Source organism: Netta rufina, assembly GCF_964035555.1.
Source record: "Netta rufina genome assembly, chromosome: 1".
NCBI classification, from domain to species: domain Eukaryota; kingdom Metazoa; phylum Chordata; class Aves; order Anseriformes; family Anatidae; genus Netta; species Netta rufina.
Window position 1 is genome coordinate 199,038,813 of NC_140123.1, and position 23,487 is coordinate 199,062,299.

Here is a 23,487-nt window from a genome sequence, read left to right on the forward strand (position 1 = left end):
CCCTCCTAAGGGTACAAGTGCAGCAATTGATGTTCTGAATCATGATGCTCTTCTGCTGATAGAGAGATGCTGGTTCAAGAGGCTGTTAGCTTGTATTACCAGAACAACAAAGAAGTGCTGAACAAAAGCAAAGGGCTCTACAGGAGAGAGCACAGAGTAAACTCAAATTCTCACAGGTGCCCAGACGCTTCTTGGTAGAGAGGAGTGCACAGGGGGCTCTTGAGAGGGACATGATCCAGGGATGAGCACCAAAACAAGGCAGAGCTCCAAGCATCCAGAAACATCTCTCCCTCTGAGGGATGGAGAGGCATGTGCAGAAACCAGCTCCACTAATCTTTTTAACTCCTTTAAGCCACCAGAATGAAACAGAAAAGCACTATTACCATTGCTCACAGCTATTACAGTGAACCTCAATATTTGGCACATGTCAGGACATGGAACGTTAGCACAGGCAGCGCAAAAGAGATGTCACTGCTTAGGAAAAAGGGACGGGGAACTGCATAGATGTGCTCTGTATGTTGCTCCTGGTCTTGCTGCTCCTCCAGGACAAAAGCTACGCGGTCAAACCTTGCTCATATCAGACAACATCCTCTCCTGTGGGTAAACAGAATGATCACTTAAAATGAGAAAAGGGTTGTAAAAGTCAGGTCTGATTTGTCCCCGTTCACCCACTGGACTTTATAACTTTTTTTTTATATATATTCCTGCTTGGCCATATATTTCTCTGTGAGGTTTATTTTCTTTTGTGCCTCCCCACTCATATTCAAATGGCATGAAATTGAAACACAAATTTGCCTTCTCATTTTCTCTTGAACACTGCTGACTTCTGTGGTGGGAAAATACTTTCACAGGCCATTTCTGTGGTAATTCTTCAAATTATATAGGAAAAAGCTTAAAAGTCCTGTTCTGCAACAGGCAGATGTCACCTTACTTCTGAGCACAAGGACACTGCAAGGCCCCTGCTCTGGGATTTAGCCTTAAGTATGTCCCATCAGATGTCCACTCTGAAGCTCGGTGTCCTACAAGGCTTTCATGGAGTACAGATGAACAAATGATGTGAATGCAGATTACAGATACATAAACTGCAAAGACCAGGTGCATGTTTGAAGCACAGAATACCCGCTGGTAGACATGCAGACTAAAGCTAGAACACAGTCCCAGATTCTGCAGCAGGCAGCCCTGCTGCCCCATCATCTCACCCAAGGAGCTCCTGTTCATCAGGTCAGATCCCCTTTGCACACCACATTCAGTCAGTCAGTCCATGTGGATCTGCAGTGTCTTTCCTTTTTGCCTATTTACCCCTCCAAGAGGAATCTGTGCAGAAATGTTTTGCTTAGCTCTTCCTAAAGCTTTCAATATGTGTGCATGTTTTTACACATGTATATTAACGTGCATATATATTTATGTGTGCATAGCATAGACTCATAATTTATAGAAGCATGCAGTTGAAGAATAAATCAGGTTGGAAGGGATCTCAGGAGGTCTTTAGTCCAATCTCACTCTAAAAGCAAGGTCAATTGAAAGATGAGACCAAATTGTTCAAGGTTTTACAGATGTAAACTGGCTGAAATTAAAATTTAACCATTTTTCTGTGGAAACGTTATCCTCTAGCTTAGTTTTGAGGTATCACAATGGCAAACAATCAGACCTACACCCCAGATGCCTTCCGTGCCATGCACTGTAGCATGTAAGCTGCGTACTTGGTGAACTGCCAGCAGGATGCAGACATTGCCACCTCTAGGGCACTACTCCCAAATAAAACTTCCATTATAATTTCTCTTGCCATGACAGTGGGTCTGCAATCTACCTGTTAATGGTGTCAGTAGTCAGAGACCATCATAAAATGTTGCCTGTTCGTGCTTTCATTTCGTTCTACTTAACACGAATTGGCCCGCGTGAGCAGGAGCAGAGATGGAATTCTGCTCTTGCCTCTTGTGATGAGTTCCGGCAGCAGAGGTTGAGGTGTGCTACCTCATTGCTTCCCAAGCACAAGGTATTTCTGCCTCCTGCCACCACTCTGCTGTCAGACCTGGGCACTGAGCTCCCATAGACAAGAAGATGGGAAATGCAATGTTGGCAAGATGCAGAGCAGCAATAACTATTGGTAGTCCTCAGAAAGACTGGAAGAGTGCTGCCTTTGGCCTTCACCCAGGTGGGTGTCGTTCCTGGAAAGTCTGCAGAAGCCACAGTCCAGGCTCTTTAAAACAGCATATGTAGGTGAAGCTGCCTTGATATCCCTAAAATAACAAGCAGTTCTCCATTTTGGTTTCTTCTAATCCAATATTTATATGAGCCACCAGCTCAGCTGAACTGTGAAAAAATGAACATGAAGTTAAATAGCCCCTGCTTTGCATGCAACTTATAGTCAGCTTTGTTCATAAGAGCCTTTAGGCATCTTATAAATCTATAGGATGCCCAGGTGTGTAAATGAGAACGAGATTAAACACCCTGTGTTTATAGAGCAATGCACGACTGAAAACTGAGCAGTGCTTTTCTTTCAGATCACACATTTGAGAGACAGAAGGCTCAGTAACCTAATTTCTCTAAATCACAGACTTTATGTGTTTGCCTGCTGTCTGTTTTATAATAGTTATTATTTCATCTTTTGTTTCACTGGCAAATGCCATATGAATCCCAAGCACCTGGGTCTTGCACAGCAAAAGTGCTTGGAGGAGCAGGAGGGCTCAGGCAGCCTTTTCATCCCCCAGCCAAACATACTCACTTTTCCAGTCCCACATGTCTCCACAACCCTGGAAATACCATAGGATTGTGTTATTATTCTTCATACAGAAGCTGTCAGGACTGCTTCTTGTGACCTGGAAGAGCAAGGTATCACATCAGAAAAAAAAAAAAAAAAAAAAAAAAAAAAAAAAAAAAAAAAAGTCTTGCTCAGGATTCCTGCTCCTTACATTTTAATATCTAATTTGGCTCTGAAAGCCCAGAGGATGACCATATTCTGTTGTTACCTCCTATAGAAGAGTACTTTAGCACTTCCAGAGGTAATCTCAGTTAGTATTACTCTCATGGTGAGGTGCTGTTGTAGTGGCTAGAAAAGGCAGGGGCTGCACTCAGAACATGACAATGACAGTACTAATGAGGATGAGGACAAGGACATAAGTAAATTGCATAGGGACACAACAGGACAATGTGACACACTGGAAACACAAACTGCTCTTTTGGGCAGGTGTGTCCTGGACTTTCACTGTCCCAGAGAAAAAGGTCTTTTCAAAAGATGATGCAGAAAACCACAGAAAGTCACAAACTCAGAAAACTAATTCCCAAAATATCTAAATGTTACATTATTTTTTTACCAAAACTCTATTTTTGACAGCTAATAATTGTGCTAGAAAGACAGAACTGAAAGCATCTTGAACAGAATAATATTTTTTTCTCCTGCAATATCTTTCCTGGAAGACTTTTGCTTCACCTGTTAGAGTACATTACAAAGATATTCTGAGGCTCAACAGACTAAAGGGTATCAGGTACCAAACCAGCAGAGCTACATTAATGTGATGCTAACCTTCAGAGTAGCCTGGTGGTGCAATCTAGACACAGATCCTGAATCCCACATCACTTATACATAACACATTTCCAGGTAAACCAGCCACAAGCTGACTGCTGTACTTGTCCTCGTTAAACTACAGCCCAGATGAGCACGTAAATCTATTCTGGCTTTCTGTAAAGCCTGAGCTATTCCCTTTAAGCTTGTCTCTTCCTATTTCCAGCTCAGTACAGAAATAATTGGCTTAGTGATACAGTTGTGTTTCTTTGTCTGAAAGATTGAATCATTTAAAAGGGGAGAAAAAAACTCAACCAAACCCCAAAACAATCCTTGTGTATTTTTTTTCACTAACACATTTTTTCTCAGAAATTTATATTTACCCTTTCCTTTTGTGTAAGTGATCTCATGAATCAAAAGAACTACTTAGTTTCAGAGGAATGACTGAAGGGATTTGCAGATCCTAACACAAACTTACCTTTCTTATTCATGCAAATGTTTTTTACAAATAAATAAGTAAATAACAATAAAAATAAAAAAATAAAAATAAAAAATCACTCAGGCCAATATATCCCACCCACCTTCTAAAACTGAGTTCTTAAAAGCAACCAGCTCTGCACTTTCATGGGGCAGAAACTCCTTCTCTGTAAGAGCACTCTTCACAAACTGACCTTCCACATGATTTCCATCAACTGCAAACTCGATGGAGCTGGCAGGGAAATGTGTTCAAGGGTCACTTTCTTTCATTTCCTCATCTGTTAGATCCACATTTCTAAACACCTCTAAAAGCATTTCAGAGAATGTCTGCTTTGGCATCACTGCAATATTCATGGGTATTTTGTTAGCAGATACAGGATATAATGTAAAAAGATATTTCATTGCTATTATCTGAGTGAGTCATTTCCTTGTGTTTTCTTCTTCCTGCCATGAAAACATATTTTGTCTGAGGATGTAACCAGTGAGTACAAAGAATGCTAAAATTCTTCAAGGCAGCAGGAAGAACACAAATATTCATGCACAGGGGTATCAGAGCAGAGAAGCTTCTAAAAAATTGGCCACAAAACCCTAGCTGGAGCATGGCTCAGTCACAGAAGACATCCTTTGATTTGTTTTCTCGCCTCTCGCTCCAGCCACAGAGCAGTAAGTCAAAAGCAATTGAGCTGTTCACCATTGGGATGCAAAAGGGTTCAGTGGTAAGCCATAGTGGTGATTTCTCCAGATATAAATCTTTAATCTTGAGGCATATAAATCATAAACTAAGATCATTAAGTTGTCTTGTAAGGTCTACGCACCCAAATTCACTAACTCTTTAGTCCATAAGAAGAGCACAAACCAGAAGCAGTGGTGATGCGAAGAGTTGCTGCTAACACCCAGTAAATAGAAAGCAGAGGTTCGTGTGCCTCCCACTCCGAAGGACCCAGCCACCCCAGTCTTACACCCACTTTTCATTTCCTACAGTTTTGCTTTTCTTGTTACAAACCCATCTTTCTACTTGCCAATACATGAATCATCTCATCTCTTCTAGTCTAATGGCACATATATATCTATCATTTTCCCTGCCGAAGAAATTCAAAAGTACTTCTGAAAGCTGACAGACACTAGCTGAATGTGTATGTGCTATCAGTCCTCACTTCAACAGAGGTTTCATGCTGTACATTTTCCTATTTGCTGCTACACACAGATTCCAGACAATTTGCTGGACAACAGAATAAGCTAATGCAGCAATTCCTTTGTACATATGAAATATTTACCACATCTTTGGCTGAAACGTGAGTCTCAGCTAAGACACATTAGTCTTAGCCAGGGAAAGAAAAGGTCTGTGATGAGAGGAAACAGGGAATCTGTTAGTGTGAAAAAACTGGGTGAAGCACAGCCCTGAACAAAGACTTCACACAGAATGTGTCCCAGAAATCCTGTGTAATCCTGTGGCTGAGAATGTACAGGCTTTTGGGGTGGAAAGTGATTTGTGTTAGCTGCATCTGATGTCACTTAGACTCCGTGACACATTATCAACCACACTCTCATATGGGAAGGTTGCATCAGGAGACAGACACGCTCACTTACTGTTCTTTAAAATTCTGATTTACTTAACCCAATTAGCATTACTTCATGTATGATTGCTGATTCTGTATTAGTGAAATGTATTAAACAGCAAATCCAAAAGCAGCAATCTTTTCCTACAGAAAGGAAGGGGGAGAACCTCCTACTTTTCAGTAGCAACACTGGTGAGTTACAGCATCCATGACCAGGAGATAGTCCCAAGAGACAGATTCTTCTCTCCATTTTTCCTTTGTTCCCTTTCTTCCAGAAGACTTTAAAGTCCTTGTAGCTTCTTGTTTTCTTCTTTGTTTTTTCACCATACACAGGATGTTTTGCATATGCTGTATATATGTTCTTCTTTCTCTTGATTATATTCTAAAAACAACCCTGTCTTGTTTCCAAGCTTGAATTCATTTAGTGAGCAGCAACAGATCTTTTGTGTGTGTACATCTGGAGCTTCAGGCATCTTCCTGTGCTTCAGCTACAGAACTCTCCTACTCTCTTCCTTTGGGAAAACTTTCTTTGTGATTCTTTACCTTTTACAGTTAATCTTAAATTTGCTACAAAACATTCGAAAATGCTTGATCGTATGCAAATGTAGCTGGGCATGCTGAACTCTTCCAGTCCAGGCAGCAATGACATAACTGCTTGCACCAGCAGAAAGTTGGGTTCTTGTGATCCCTTCCAATGTTCCTTTGATGTAAGTAACCATACGTTATGTGACCCTCACAGTCTTGAGAATGAAAGATATAGCAACAAACAAATTTTACCTACAGTTGTTTGGTTTTTGTTTTCTTTTCTTTTCCATGGTGTTTATGTATGGCCCTGGTGGAGGGAGCAGCTGATCATTGCTCCAAATCTTGATGTCAGTTCAGTAGATTTTTCAACTGGCTGATGACAAACCTCCACCAGACAGTGGAAAATAAGACGCTGTTGTGAAGCTGCTACTGGGATTAAAAAAATAAATAAATAAAAATAAAATAAAAAATGACAAAAATACGTTAAACTTTTTCTATTACATTTACACATGTATTTGAATGAATAGATAATGGCTAGTAACTGGAAGTTCAGTCCAATAACTGACAAAATAATTTTGGGGAAAAAAATCTTAAAGATTCTTTGGAAAGGAAAATATCTCAAGCCAGATGAGGGTTTGAGACAGTGCTGTTAGTATTCTTTCTAGATCTCGGAAACACTTTATCAGTCTAAACCTATCAATGTGTCTCTGCTTCAACCATTAAAAAGGCAAATAAATCAACATTTTCTTTTTACATTTTCCCCTGAGGTCCAGTGATTGCTGTTGCTGAACTGATTCAGTGGAGCAAAACATTAGCAAAAATGATTCTGTGCTCTCAGTTCTATCTTTTCTTCCTGAAAGCAGAAGAATTTGCAAGTATTAATAGGACATGCGGCCTGCATGTTGTAGGATAATGCACACCAGTGAACACTGATGATGCTGGGAGAGGTGATGTGGTTCCTCCATAGCTGGTGTGTGATATGCATGAATAACATCAAAATCCAGGTGTTCTTATCCTTTATCTCACTATCTTTACTGAAATTCATTGGTGTGAGCACCCACTTTCACATCTAGATTGACTGACTCAGCATTTGTTCATTCATGAGACACACTCTGTTGAATGTTGACTTAACCTGTCATTTTTATTAGATGTGCATTTCTAGCTATTGCATTATTATATGGAAATCAGGAAAAAGAAAAATCCAGAATCAAATTTTACAAAGGGAGATAAATCATATTTGATGTACACAGAGGGCTTAACCAAAAGCATTACTTGGATGATTTCTCCATCACAGGCCAAAATTCAGCTCAGCCAGCTTTCATATCTTCCTTAACATATCTAGTTTTTTGCCCTAATAAGAGAAATATCAGTGGAGAAAGCTCTCCACTTTCCTAATGGTAACTCAGTTTAGCCAGAGCTCGCCTTTAGAAGTGCCTATTTCTCCCCACTGATTCTAGGAGCTCTATAAAACTACACATATGATGTAAGCATCCTGATTAAGTTTAAATTAAATAAATATAAGTCACTTTTTTCACATGCATAGTACATTCACAGAGAAATATCTGATCCTCTGCAGAATCTTAACCATAGGACACATGAAACATTTACATTTCCAGCAGAACTCCAAGTTTTCTTTGTTGGTCTTCCACCAGATGTGCCAAACATTATACCTGAGCTGCATAACATATCTGAGCATAAAGGTTGCTATTTGTGTTTCACTATAGCATTGTTTCTTTATTCAAGCTTTGAACAATCCTACCACTCCTTTATTTCCACAAAAGATTCAATAAATTTGAGCTTCAGTTATTTCTAAAAGATGCTCTCCTTAGAATTCACTGCTTCATGGTTTTATCTTCCTACTGGAAATACAATTTCATTTGGCAAATTGCCTCATTATTAGCAATTTGTAGTGTGATTGCTGAGAGTTTTCAGCAGCTTTTTAACAAAAATAATAGCATAGAGTCATAAGATTAGTAGGAAGAGGCAATACTTTTATTAGACTGCCCACATAGCTGGGGAAAAAAAAAAAAAAAAAAAAAAAGCTTTTGGCATGCTGTATCTTTGTCGTGTCTTGTCTTGCATCTTCATCAGGGCCTTGTGTTTCCAAGCTATATATTTTTAAAGCAAACAAAAAGCTATAAGCAATCATTCTGCAAATAGATAGCAATGAGACATTTTGCAAGGGAAATTGTATTTCCAAAAAGAAAATAAAAACCTGATATACTGAAGTCCAAGCAGAGTTGTTCCTTCAAAATATTTGAAGGTCAAATTTATTGAGCAATTTTTCTGATGACCTAATGGAGTTACCTTGTGGCTGAAAGCTTGTGCACTTCTTCCATCTATAGACTGTTCTAATGAAAAAATTCCTTTTATTACAAGCTTGAAAATTCTTGAATTTTAGACCATCAAATCTACAACATTACTACTACTAAATACAATGATAGCATTATAAGTAATTAAATCTATGTCAACCCACCTGATTTGGGATTGTTTTCATATCACGTCAATTAGGAAATAACTGCCAGAGGGTCTATTTCAAGGTTCATTTAGTTCTGATCTCTAAGGGCAAAATATCTAGCTGAATTATTCAGAGCACTGTCTAGAAGCACCACTCTAATCCTCAAATCCCCACAGAGGAGAGAATGTTTTATCCACCTTCCTTTAATATTTTAAAAACTGAATCTATTCATATTTCCTTTGGGCTGACAAAAAAGGACAAAAAAATTTGTTAGCTATTCAACACTTCCTTAACCACCAGCTATATGCAATCTGGGGGGTACAATTAGCACGTTACAGAATGATGCCTCCAAAACCAGTAAGATTCATGTCTCTGTAACTTAACCAAATACCTCAGTTTGTCCAGAAGCAAGTGAATTTAAAATAAATAGATAAATAAATAAATAAATAAATAAATGAAAATGAGCCTTGAACTCCTCCAGCCACACCAGAGAGGCACTGAGAAACAAAGTGTAAGGCCCATCACAACTTCCCATTGCTGAGGTTAAATGAGAATGTCCTTCACCCAGAAGTCCACATAAAGCACAGAGAACTCCTAACCTCTTGAATGTAGAAAATCTCAACCAAAATCTCAAGGTCTGAAAGCAATGTTAATGTTCTAGTAAGTGTCAGATAACTGCCAGCGCATTTCAGAAAATACCAAAGGCCAGCCCAGAACTTGTGGTTCCAGCTCCCAAGCTGTTCTGTCACCCTAACAATGGTCATAATTCTTCATAATGGGATTGGGTTCCCCTTGCTTATGTTTACAAAGTAACTAGTTGGCCTGAGGGAGGAGTTAGACAGTTTAAAGTCATGGTTTAATTTCCTTTGTAATTACAAGTTGATTGCTGGTATAAATTACCCTGTATGCATTTTGCCTCTCGTGCCAGCCATTTCCTAAAGTGGATAATCTTAATTTAAAAATTAAAAGAGTGGTATCAATAAAAAGGCATTGCTATGGTGGAATCTCAAAATTCATATCAGTTATCAACCAAGTACACGTAAGGGGGGAAAAAAAAAAAAAAAAGAGGAAAAAAGAAAGACAGCTTGGATGTTATTTTTTTGTTTTTCAAATTCTTGATTTATTTTTTAGTTTCTAATGCAATTTTAACGAAAGAACTTCAAGAAATTTTAATTTCAGGGAATACATTTTGTATTTTTAATAGAGAAATATAAGGGTTATTAAGTATTTATAAGTTTTTGCCTTCCGTGTCTCAAAACAGTGAAACACAAATCCTTTAATTAGGCAGAAATCCCCTTTTTAATTCTCTAAAAAACAAGAGTGGTTTTCTAATGAAAAACACATCTCCTTGATGAAGAGTTATAACTTCTAAGTCATTTTCCCTGAGACCTAAGGACCAGTCATATGTCCAAGAGCTCCACAAGCAAGGGGAAAACGCATCCCTGAAGTGTAAAACATTACACTTGAGGGAAGTGTTTCATAAGAAAGGTAACTACGGAATTTCACCTTTAGCCAAACTGAGGAGAATGACAAGGTAAAAGAATTCCTCTAATCTCTCAGACCCTTCTTAGTTTCTTTTGCCAGTCTCCACTTTACTTTTCTCCTGGAGTGTTCTCTCTGATAGTCCCCGCAGCAGTCACAGCAGCCCGTGGGGGCAGCTTGCAGGAGATATGTCTTCCCAGGTACTCTGAAGAGAGCTCATACAAGTTGCTGTCACTTGGCTCAACCAGCTGTAGGCCCTTCTGGTCCAACCGACTGTCACATGTATTCATGTCACCCAACTCACTCAACCCAATGTCTCACCTGAACACCTTTACGGTGAGTGTATCTGAGCTAGTCACTGTCATTATGGTTTGCAGGAAAAAATAAATAAATAAATAAATAAATGGGTACAGTTCAGCTGGCTCTAGATGAACCCTAGAAATACCTCTTTTTTCTAGGATAGGAACCTGGGATACCTAATTCATATGAAGCTATCTGAGTGCTAGACCTTTGCAGCTAGTCTTGGAGAAACATTTCTGTGTTTGACTACTGCAACCCTAAAAGGGTCTGTGATGTGTTAAAAGTCCCTACAGCAAGTGACATTCTAACCTGAGGGAGGAACCAAAGAGCTGAATGGAAAATAGGTAGACATAGAAAAGAAAAGTAAATTTGTAGAAGACTAATCAGGGGTGGTTGTAACCAGCTGCAACCCTGTGCCCCTCACAAAATATCCTGACATTGCCCATGTGTCCATGTCTCTACACATTTTCACGTACCAGACTTTTCCATCCTGCCTAAGCTGCTTCTGAGAAAAACTGAGCCAAGAGAGAAGGCATTCAAATGCTTACACATCTTTTTTTTTTTTTTTTTTTTTTTGAATGGGAGGAATCAATACTACTCATGACCCAAACACATCCAGAAATAATGGTGCGGAGGTTATAAGTGACTGTTCATCTGTGTGAAAGCTGATATTTTAAGCCCATTCATTCATTATTAATTGCGGAGAGGTACAAACCAGTGACACCTCACTCTGAGTATTCCTTACACTGGAATTCCAATTGCCAAATTTCAGTGTCTCTCCTGCCAATCAGGTGTGAAAACAGCTGCATTATGCTGAGATAGAAACAGGAGTGGGTGGATCAGGTCTCCATTACTTGGTCTAAATGTTCAGCCAAGAAGGAATAAGTCACTTTGACCTCAGCAAACAACATCTAGCTAAAATTAAAAGAAAATTAAGAGATATATGGATTCTTGTGGTCCTCTGTGATACTTTCCAAGATAAGACATCATACATGCAGATGAGTCTGTTGAGCAAACACACCATATCCTGTTGTTATATTATTACTTTTTTTTTTTTTCTTACAGTGTTTTAATAAGGCACTGCCCAGGATATGCAACAGGAAGGAGCAGAGAGCAACAAAACTATTTTTCCATTGAATACATAAATGTCTTGTTTTGCTGTCTTAAATCAGAAGTTCAGAGTTTTTGCAGCACTTTCTAGTGAGAGTGAAAAGATTTTACTCAACTTTCCAGAAACTCACATCTGTTTCCTCTTTACATTTGTACTTGTTTTTAATCCCACTATCTCCTTAGAGTCTATTGGCTGAATGTCTTTGGGGCCAACAGGCTGTTGAAGAAGGTGCCTTTGGTGCACAAAATATTCCTTTCTACATTTCTTTCTGTACCTCATGAAATCCCACAGCTTTGCAAGCTGCCGAGCTGAAAAACTGCATAGCCTTCATCAAGCCTTGTTATTAATGAATTGCCTCCTAGCTAGTGAGCTGTGCCTCTGATCAGTACCTTGTTTTGAAAGGATGCACTCTGCAAGCATGGAACAGATGCGTGTTTTATCAGCTATGAAAGATGTTCTCAGATGTAGGCATACGTGTCTTCGTTCTACCAGGAAGCGTTACAGATGTTATTTTCTATAAGATAACATCTATACACTCAGCTCTGTGCCAGACACATGCAAGACTCTGTATGCAAAACATCCTTCCTGGCCCAAAGACGTTGCTGGCAAACAAAGCTCTGTCTGATTCCAAACCCATTAAGATGACGCTCATTTTTTCCTAGGCTGCCCTGTCCCTTAACAGTTTCCTTGTGCCTAATTAGGATTTAAACTGCTTTGCTTTTTTTCACCTGCTCATCCCTGGTTGAAAGATCCTGAAGTATTTTTCACCTAACTGACACATTTTGCATCGCAACTGACACAAATGACTGCATTGAGATGCATTTCAGAAAAGATTTCCCATACCGCCTCTTAAAACAATGTTTTACTCGATAATTAAATTAATCCCCCCTTCAGAACTTTCCTTCCGAATTATTTAATGTCACCAAGAGCTGTGCAGCCCAGACATGAAAAATTATAATGGTTTCCAAATGAAAGTGACTGACTTGCTTCTAACTGCACATAAGCAAAAACATAATGATTTTATATTAATGAGTTATGTGATAGAAAAGATGATCCCAACCTAAGAAGATAGAAATGAAATTACATAATTTACTATATAAAAGCTATGCCATGTTCTTATCCATACCTGACACTGAAATAGTCATAAGGTTGCACAGTCTTCTGTTATTTGAACCTAAAGGAGTTTGTCCCCCACTTCTATAATAGCATCTTTCTCCTCTGATAGGATTTCTTCACTAAGCCGACAGGCGTGGTCTGCCTGCACCATGGCTCCATAGGTTTCTGTCTTCTGCACTATGTGTACCTTTTTCTCCTATTCTCATAAATGTCACTGCTCCTATATCTTCATTGCAAAACTGCTGCAAGCTGGAGCGCAAAGCATTGCTGGTTTACCTTTAAGTCATTTTTAATTACCCTTTCTCTTCCCTGATAACTTCTTATACAGAATTTCTCCTGGATAACTTCTTTTACATACGGATAATTCACTTCAAGGCGTGCACGGGAAGGAGAAAACTCCAAGATACTGCTCAAAGAAGTTGAAGCTTATATTGTCAATCAGATAGCACGTATAGACCCAGAGGGTCTTGCCTCTCATCTCCCAAGGGAAGAAAACAAAACACCTTAGCCAGAACTCTGAAAAACGTCTGGCAGAAATGTCTGTTTTAAAGATCACAGGTTTACTTACAAAACTAAAATCTAGCTATGAAAAAAATCTCAGAGTGATCTGTGACATAGCCTTGACATTTCATCTCTGGGAAGATCATCTGACAGTACACAGAAAAATATTCTTTTAACCTAGAAAATAAAATCTTATTTTCTTATTTCTTTTCATATTCTTGCATATAAACATCTTATTTTTACTATAACAATTAGATCAACTTTTCTGAAAACATGTCTTTTTGGAAGTGGTATTACAGGATCTAGAATATGTTGATAAATATCAGTTAAAATGCCTGAGCGCTTTTACATAAAATCAGTAGGTATATTAATTGCTGCCACCCAGTGGGCTCATTTGTATGCTTTGGCTCACCATAATATAATTTAATACATCGTTGTTTGGGTAAATGACTTCATCCTCTCCATTTGAGAGAGTGCCATTTATTTTCCTCTATCAGCAGCCACTGAAAATGAATGTTTCCAGCTACAAGCTGTGGTTGATCTAAAACAAATTGTCCTGCAAAAACCTTTTCGTCATATTTCTAGAGTGGAAACAGCCTCATGGAAAGTAAAATACATGCGAGCTTCAACCTAACCGAATGTGAGATTACCTGCTTAGCCTTCTGGACCTACCTGCAAAATCCAAGGCAAATACTTAGTTCTGTATAAATGACAAATACTCTAGCAGAGTTACCTGCAGCTCCACTGGTTCCAGCAGAAGTCACTACTTCTCAGCACACCTTAGGACATGGCCTGTATGACATCGAAGCAAATAAACTGGCTCTTAAAACTGGGCTGCTGTGTTAACAATTTCTACAATCTATATAAGTGTTATGAATAATGAAATAAGACACTGGTGATGACAACACATTATTGAAGAGCTGTTAAGTGCTGCATTATGATTTCATTTAATGCTGCTTTTGGCTGAGAGAGCTTGCATGCCTATGTGTGAGGACGAGGAGGGAGTGAAGGGAGGCCGCTTAGTATTCTTCTTGTTGACCTATATTTTTAATTTAGCTACTTGTTTAATTTAGAGCAAGTTCTTTCCAGAAGGACTGGCCATTTGGAGGAGTATTATGCTGTCCTTAATTTTTGTGCACTCAGAGGTCTTATTGGGTAAGACTGTAGTAAAACTTGATGCCAAGACTGAAGAAAAAGAGGGAGGAAAAAAAAAAAAAAAAGTCCTCTTACATATTCCTGGATTACCCAGACTTAATTTGTAATCCTGCAAACCAAGGCTGTCCACCACAACATTGGATACAGGTGAGGGGGCAACATGCAACAGAGAGCAGGGATAAGAACTGAAAATTAAAACTTAGTCTTGAGTCTTGATTCAAAACCAGAAGATTATGCATAGAAATAAATTATTTTCCTCCCTTGCCATAAGGTAAAAAGAAGGTTGAGTAAGAAGCACACTTCCAGATATAGTTCCTGGGGAAGTCCTTTTTCAGCAAAAGGGACTGTCCCTTTTGCTGACTTTACTGGGAGTGCCGCAAAGTAAGGTAATGCTCTGCAGGAGAAAAAGGTGAAAGAATTTGGCCTCAGTGGTTTATAGAGGCTAAATAAATCTACTGCAACAAATCCAGAGTATCTGGAGGTTGAAATGGAGGAATATATTACATCCGTATACAATATTGCTGGTGCTCAAGCACAGCATGGGCACAGATGCAGGGAAAAAGATTTATTCCAGCAATGACAGTGGAACCACTTCTGTAACCAAAGACACTGGGAATGAAATCACCTTTATTGCTCATCAATGGCAAAAAAAAAAAAAAAAACACAACACCCTTTTGCTTCCTGCCTATAAAGCCATTCACCTTTGATGCTACAGAAAACGACCAATAAATCACATGGTAAATGCAATTTCCTCCTACATTTTTAATAATTCTTCATTCCCTACATGAACCTCAGCTGGAGGAAAAATAAAAACTCTCCAGAGCTTACCAGTTGGAAGTGTTACAATATTGATTTCCCAGAGAAGGTCACAGATCCAGCTTGTGTTTTTTTTCGCCTATTCCCCAAACAAGATATAAGACCAAAGCATCACATGCCAGGAAGTTCAGACCAGACAAGAAATGACAAAAAAATGGGAAAACTGAAGCAAAATAGAAGGGATTCTTGAATTCCTACAACATAGGGAGAAATTAAGAAAGCATAATAAGAAATTATTGAGGACTTCATAGTTACTTCATTATCGTCGTCACTAATACACTATTCAACTTCATTTCATCATTTAGACCATAGTTGGTCTAAAAACTGATGTTTATGGATCTGACCATTTAATATTTCTTATTCTATGATAACTGAATTTCACCAAATAACTCTGAGTCTGAGTTAGAAGCAGACCTCTTTGTTTCAAGAAATAACGTGAAAGATCATGATTGTGCATGCTGGGGGGGGAACATGGGATAATTAATTTGTACCCAATAAAATGATAAGGATGTTGGTAATCTAACATAACTCTCCACATGTACAACTATTACTCATTCAATCAAGTGAAATAGAGTTCTATTACTCAAGTTCTTTGTTTCTCCCAAGTTCAAACAATGCAAAAAAAAAAAAAAATCTCAGACAGATACAGACCTCTTGCCTTACCTGTTGGCAGTTGAGTTGGACTCTGTAAGCCGTCTGGTGGCTATGCTTCCCAAAGAGATAAAAAAGTCAGCTGCTGTTTTGACACTAATATTTTTTTTTCTTTTTTTTTTTTTTTTCCTTCACAGCTCCATTCAACCCTCCCAACTCTGCAGACAGTATGGTCAAATTTGATGCCTATGGAGATGGGATAGGCCGGTACAATGTGTTTAACTTCCAGTACACTGGAGACAGATACTCCTATGTGAAGGTTGGTCACTGGGCAGAAACCTTGTCACTTGAGGTGGACTCCATCCACTGGTCGAGGAGCTCTGTCCCTGTCTCACAGTGCAGCGACCCCTGTGCTCCGAACGAGATGAAGAATATGCAACCAGGAGATGTCTGCTGTTGGATTTGCATTCCCTGTGAAACATATGAGTACCTGGCTGATGAATTTACCTGTGCAGACTGCGGGCCAGGGAAATGGCCCACAGCTGACCTGACTGGCTGCTATGACCTACCAGAAGACTACATCAAGTGGGAAGATGCTTGGGCAATAGGTCCTGTTACCATTGCATGCCTGGGCTTTATTTGTACTTTTATGGTCATTGCAGTGTTTATCAAGCACAATAATACTCCCCTTGTCAAAGCCTCTGGCCGTGAACTCTGCTACATATTGCTCTTTGGGGTCTTCCTGTCATACAGCATGACTTTCTTCTTCATAGCTAAGCCTTCTCCAGCTATCTGCACCCTGCGTCGCCTGGGGCTAGGAAGTTCCTTTGCTGTCTGCTACTCTGCCCTCTTGACAAAAACAAACTGCATAGCCAGAATATTTGATGGTGTTAAGAATGGTGCCCAAAGGCCTAAGTTCATCAGCCCCAGCTCTCAGGTCTTCATATGCCTGAGTCTCATTTTGGTACAGATTGTGGTGGTGTCCGTGTGGCTCATCTTGGAGGCCCCTGGCACCAGGAGGTACACTCTTCCTGAGAAAAGAGAGACTGTCATATTGAAATGCAATGTTAAAGATTCCAGCATGTTAATCTCCTTAACATATGATGTAATCCTCGTAGTTTTATGCACTGTGTATGCCTTCAAAACAAGGAAATGCCCAGAGAACTTCAACGAAGCCAAGTTTATCGGTTTCACAATGTATACAACGTGCATCATTTGGCTGGCCTTTCTCCCCATATTTTATGTGACATCCAGTGACTACAGAGTAAGTCTTTGGATATGTGTTTCCATAAATCATGTGCACCACTTAGAGGACCCTGTCATCATTCATTCACTAATATCTTCTCTCAACATCCTTTGTCCCCTGGATCCAACGCAAACAAACAGTTTCAATGTTAATGCCCACCCAAGAATATTACAAAATTTTAGCTTATTTCTAAGAAAGATGGTCTCATTTTGAACTGTGTATGTATGGCTGGAGGTGGAAGTGATTAGTACAATCACTCTGATTGTGATAGAGACAGAACATACAAATTAAATATTCATACTAGTACATCAGTATGTGGAGCTATAGTCCTACCAGTAAACACAAGATCATGAGCTAGAGTGAGTCATAATGAGTTATTTCGTGGGGGTGGGCCTTAAATTAAAACTGAAGTAACTAGTTCCCTTCTTTTTGTTGTTGTTTTGTTTTGTTTTATTTTTTGTTTGTTTTTAATTTTGAACATTTTATGCTTTCACATAGAACTTTTAGTTTCTCTCCACTTTGTAGAAGATAAAACACATACCTCACTGAGCAGAAAATATTGGTCAACAACCTTAAAAAATACTAAATTGTTTAAATTGTTACATATTCTTGCAAAGCTTCAGGTTCAATAAGATTGTATTTTTGGACAGAAGGAAATTGTCTCAGAAGAAAATTCTGATCAGCTCCACTGGAAATCTCACAGTTATTATGATGTGAGAAGTGACTGATGGAGTTGGCCCTTACAACAAATTATACTGAATTAATTCAACTTTCTGCCCAGAAGAAGGGTAGGAGACTAACTTAGGGTGCAATTATCAACAGTAGTATGTACAAGAAATGGCTTGTAAAACCAGAGACTTAATAATGTCACTTAACATGCTTAGTGCGACCATCCTGAACCATTATGTTTAGTACTATTTTTCTCAGCTTAGGAAAGGTACTGAAAACCTCGAGAAAACAAGGGTAGATAACAAACGACCACAGTAAGACACGCAGAGTGACAGTAAAAGAGCTAAATATATTTAGTCTAGACAAGAGTAAACCCAGGGAGACGTGATCATAGACTATAAATAATTTCAAGGCAACAAAAAGAGAGAAAAGAATTATTCAGTCTCAGGAGAAGTTAGAATGGAGAGTAATGACTTGAAGCTAATGAAGGAAAAGTTTAGGGTGTGCACTGGGGAAAAGCTCCTGACACTCAAAGTAATCAGGAAGATAGACACAGAAGGAAGGTAATATCGGTGCAGACTGTCACACAAGTGGACAGCACAGGCACTAATGGTCAAGAGGAGCATGACAATTGCTCAAGCAATATTTTTAGCCTCGTCTCCTGAGTGGGATTTTTCAGCAGCACCTATGGGGATTTAATTTAAATAAAAGGTTCCAAATAAGACAACTTGAGTCCTACTGAGATAACAGAAAATTAATTTGACACCTTTTTGATACTTTCATGACATGTCAGGAACTTTTTAAAAATCCCATTCTATATGAGTACATTTTTGGCTTTCCTTTGAAAATCTCGTTTACTTTCCATGAAGTATCATATGTAGACTACAAATCAATGTGTGCCATCCTAATGTATACTGATACTGGTGGCAACACTAATGACCAGTCTGAGAAACATAATATTAGCAAAGAAAAAAGTAAACGTTGACTGGCTTGAGATTCATTACTAGGATTCACACTTCTGAAAAAAGAAGGGGGAGAACTCCCAGAAATGTATCCCAAGATTTGGTGTTGGCCTCAAATCCAGTTCAAGTGTATATATATGTAGATACATGTATATTTAGTACTGATCCCTACCAATAATGATGTGGAAATGTCCCTGTATAAACCCTATATGAGAAGCACCAGACAGCATGTTAGATGTGTTGGGATAGCATGCATCTTTACGTCTTACAGATCTACCCACCAAACAGTCCTGCTATTTAGTTAAGGCTTCCTCTACTTTGAGAAGGGTTTATGGTATAGCTGTGTTTTTTTCTTCTAGACTAAGCTTGCTTATATTTTCAAGACCAATATTACTTTTTTTTTTTTTTTCCCTAAATAAAATCAATTTTACCAGCAAATGAAATTCTGAGGGAAGAGTTTACAGTTGAACTCATGGTGATTCAATCATGAGGTCAGCTGTGGGATTTTTCCACACACATTTTGTCTTCCCATAAGCACCAAGGTTGGAAATAAGCACCAAGGTGTTTCCCATAAGCACCAAGGTTGGAAAGGACCACTCCAGATTGCCTCAACCAACCTTCCCTGCTCAAAGCAGAATTACCTGCAACAGGCTGCTTAGGACTGTGGCCAGTTGGGTGTTGAATATCTCCAAGGATGAAGACTCCACAGCCTCTGTGGGCAATCTGTACCAACATTTAACCATCCTCACAGTTTACTTATGTTTAACCAGAATTTCCCTTATTTCATTTTGTGCCAATGGCCTATGTCCTGTCACTGGACACGACTGGGAAGAGTCTGGCTCCCTCTTCTTTCCTCCCACCTCCCACACATGCACACTGATAAGATTCATCTCAGCCTTCTCTTCTCTGAGGTTGAGCAACCCCATCTCTCTCAGCCCCTCCTCATAGACAGTTGCTCCAGTTTCTTAATCATCTTTGTGTCCCTTTGCTGCACTCACTTCAGTAGATCCATGTCTCTCTTGTACCGGACAGTCCAGAGCTGGGTACAGCACTCCAAATGTGTCTCACTGGTGCTGAGAAGAGGGAAAGGAATGCATTTCTTGACCTGCTGGCAACACTCTGCCTAATGCAACCCAGGAGACCTACCAGGAGACTTACCCAGAGCTGCAAGGGCACATTGCTGGCTGATGATCAACTTGCTGTCCACCACAGCCCTCAGTACCTCCTCTGCAAAGCTGCTTCCCAGTTAGTTGGCTCCCAGCTCATACTGGTACATGGGGTTATCCTGCCCAATCTGCAGGACTGTGCTTTTCCCTTCAGTGAACTTCAGTGAGTTTCCTAACTACCCATTTCTCCAGTTTGCTGAGGTCCTACTGAATCACAGCTCTCTCGTGTATCAACCACTCCTCCCAGTTCTGTTTCATGTTTCATTTCCAAACTTATTGAGGGTGCACTCCGTCCCATAATCCCAGCTGTTAAGGAAGGTGTTAAGCTGCATTGGCTCCGGTATCATCCCCTGGGGTACAACACCAGTGACTGACCTCTGGCTGGAATTTGTGCCACTGATCAAAAGCCTTTGAGCCTGCAACCCAGTCAGTTTTCAGTTCACCCCACTGCCCACTTTTCATATTGTCAGCTTGTCAATGAGGAAATTATGGGAGAGAGTGACAACTACCAGATACTTTCTCATCACCCACGTTGTCAGTTATTTCACTGTAGAAGGAGATCAGGCTGATTAAGCAGAAATCCTATAACTTCTGCAGGAAGACCACCTCCCAGTCCTCCCCAGTCCTCCCCAGGCATCCCTGCAGCTCCAGCACTGCAGATCTGCACCCCCTCTCAGTAGCTCAGTCTGGTTTGAGTCCTCTGGTGTGTCAGGTATACTCGTCCCAGTTGGGGACCATGCCCTGTGGCACACCACCATCACTCAGCACAGAAATATAGCCTTCAGCATCATTTCTATCCCTCTTCTGTGCACACTTCTGCATGCTGCTGAACCTATTAGCTGCCCAGCATTTACAGAAGGCTCTTCCCAGCACCTGCAACATGAGTGCCCAACCCTCCTGGGGCACAAGCTCCAGCACTCTTTGATCAAGGGCAGCTGACAGCTCCTTAGGAGCTGCTGGAGGTTGGTAGAAGTCACAGCTTCCTACAGGAATCCTTTTCCCAGCAGCAGCAAGACACCCTGACGTTCCTTGGAGACTTCCCAGGAACCCCTCAATGATCCCAGAACTAGTTCCCAGAAAGTCCCAGAAGCAGAACCCAGAAACTGCTGTGTTTGGTGGCTGCACTCTCAGAAATTTAAATGAGAGCTTCTGGAAAAGACTGATGCTATTGATTTTCATGAAGAGGTCCACATTGATTTCATCGAGAAGTTATCCTTCAGAATCAAAGATACAAAGAAACCTGATGTGACTAATAAGCACACATATTTCACAGCAGCTTCAATACCTAGCACACTTGAGGGATTCTTTTTTTCACCCAATTACCTCAGACAAAACCTAAAGAAATGCAGATACACAGGAAGGGAAGTCTGGGAGTTAGACTGGTTATAATGAAATCATGTGTCAGAAGTTGCTACTGTTTAGACAGCTTCTCCCTGCATTTTCTTCAGGGGTAATTCTGGCTGCAGGAGCTCACTCCCCTGCCTGGGAGATCCTGCATGCTCTAGCAGGATTGCCTTGGCTCTGCCAGCACTGGGGTCTGTGGGGCTAGATTACACCTGGAGCCTCTGAGTGACATGGGCGAAAAGACACCCTGGGGGGACTATTTTTATCCTAAACCATTGATCAGCTGTGTAATTGTGTCTGCACAGCTGAACTGCTCCCAAAGGCACAGACCATATCTTGAAAATACTGGATGGATGTTTGTTTTATTAGAAAACTTCTAGTCCTATTTTACCCATACAGTGCCTGGTTCAATACCTGCTCAGAAGTGATGGCAGAGGCCTGGAGACCAAACACAGATTGGTGACCTAGAAAGTGCTGAAGGTGTCCCTTTCTCTTAATGTCCCTATAGGGTCTTCCATGATCCCTCACCTCATGAAATCTGAGCATCTTTCCATTACACTTGCCACATCCACCTTTGGTAAACAGTGAATATTAATTATTTGATGACATGAATTTTACTCACTGCTAACAACGCACTTGGTGCTCTGTGGTTATATAAAGCTACAAAGTCCATTCCGTACTCCAATTTTTATTTTGCAACAACTATTTCTGATGAGGAGACGTGAGAAGCATTCCCATGGAAGAAGGCTAATCTCCAAGGACTGCAGGAGTGTAACTAAGGCAAAACGAGTCATGGATGTATGATCATTCAAATTAAGCAGTAGAGTTTATGGCAGTTTAATTCAACATCTTAATTAAGGAATCTGCTTGGAAGAAAAGAATATAAACTGAAAATGAGGCAGTAAACTGGCACCTAGTTGTGAAAAAAGAAGAAGATAGACAGTGACAGAAAAGCTATGCTAACAAATGGCCCAAGACAATTACTCCAAAATCCTGTAGACTTACAAAAAAAATCATCTCAACCCAAAGGTCCCTGCCTCAAACCCAGGGCACGTTTCAGGATCAGCCTGACAAATGTCACCAGTTCTTAGGCTTACTCAAATTCATACCTATGTCTCAGTAAGGGATTGATCAGGTTCTCTGATTAGGATTGAAGCTGGAGGCTAAAAAGGTTTTCAAATGGATGCGTTGTGTGAAGCATCAAATGTTACCCCATGTGAAGCACTGTGCCTGCAGCCTGGTTTCCAGTGTGGCTGGCTTTGCTCAGATGCAGCATTACAGTCTTCAAACTTGTAATCAAGGGTATTGGAGTAAAAGAGACCCTTCTCATTCTTGTGCTAAACTGAGGGAGAACACACTTGGTCAAGCACCCCTTGACAATACACAGAGACACAGAGCACCATCAGCACCATGCAGCTGTGTTGTACGATCCTAGGATTGTGGAAGATAGGAATGAAACAGATGTTCAAGCCAGCCTGTACCAGTGCTGATTGTGATTCCTACTGTTGTATGATGATGATGCTTCTTACACTCTGAATTTCCGAGCTTTCCACACTGAAACCTGGCCCTTTGCCCCCACTCTATCCCAGGTGCAGACCACCACCATGTGCATCTCCGTGAGTCTGAGCGGCTTTGTTGTGCTGGGTTGCCTGTTCGCGCCCAAAGTGCACATCATCCTCTTCCAGCCCCAGAAGAATGTGGTCACGCACAGACTCCACCTCAACAGATTCAGTGTCAGTGGGACCGGGACCACTTACTCCCAGTGTAAGTAGCAAAACTGTTGCCTTTCTGTAAAGATGTGGGGTTGCAGTGGATGTTTTTTTTACCAGCAACCAAAAGCTTTCTGTAGGCAGGGCTGTGTACCCCATGGAAGCATCACTTCGTTTGTGTCTGGAGAGAAAAACTTTTCCTCTTCCCATGGGAATGAGCTTGGAGCCTGATCTAAAGCTCACTGAAGCCAGCAGAGAGCTTGCAGCAGGCTTTAACTCCAGCCTGTTCAGCACAAAGCAAGGGGGACCCGTCGCTTGCTGTCGCTCTGGCAGCAGCACCAGGAACAGATTGCCCTGGGGTATTCCCATCAAAATGACACTCTGGCAGGACCCGGGCCACAATGCAGCTCTCTCTCAATGCTTTTTATCACCTGAGTTAAAAGGGAAAATCTCCAATTCTGCAGCAAGCACGTACAAGGGATGCCAGAAACCATTTCTGTATGCTGAGTGTGAGCAACACCCTTTGTAAATGCCACAGAAGGGAAAAGCAAGCAGTGCTGTGCTGCAAGGACAGCTCACCTGCTCAGCCTCCCTCCTTTCCTGTGCCTTCATCCCAAGCAGACTCATGTCTGTGATTTTGTTATGAGGCTGTGGCTCTTCTGGGTGTGTTATTTGGAGATTTTTAGGGTTTAAAAAAAATAGGTCACATATATGTCTTTTTTTTTTTTCCTTGTCAAACTTAACAAGGCAAGGATGGGAGCACACAGCACCTTGTTCACAAGACACACACAGCACGCCTAACTT

General features: G+C 40.4%; 1 protein-coding gene across 1 annotated transcript in view; it reads left to right on the plus strand.

Moving 5' to 3' along the window:
* GRM3 (glutamate metabotropic receptor 3) overlaps window positions 1-23,487 on the plus strand; it is a gene marked incomplete at both ends in the record, with an annotated part of 45,436 nt that overhangs the window by 16,979 nt on the left and 4,970 nt on the right. The window contains 2 exons of the mRNA XM_084305742.1: window positions 15,785-16,851; window positions 22,564-22,738. Coding sequence (XP_084161868.1) covers window positions 15,785-16,851; window positions 22,564-22,738 — 1,242 coding nt within the window. The remainder of the gene's footprint in view (window positions 1-15,784; window positions 16,852-22,563; window positions 22,739-23,487) is intronic.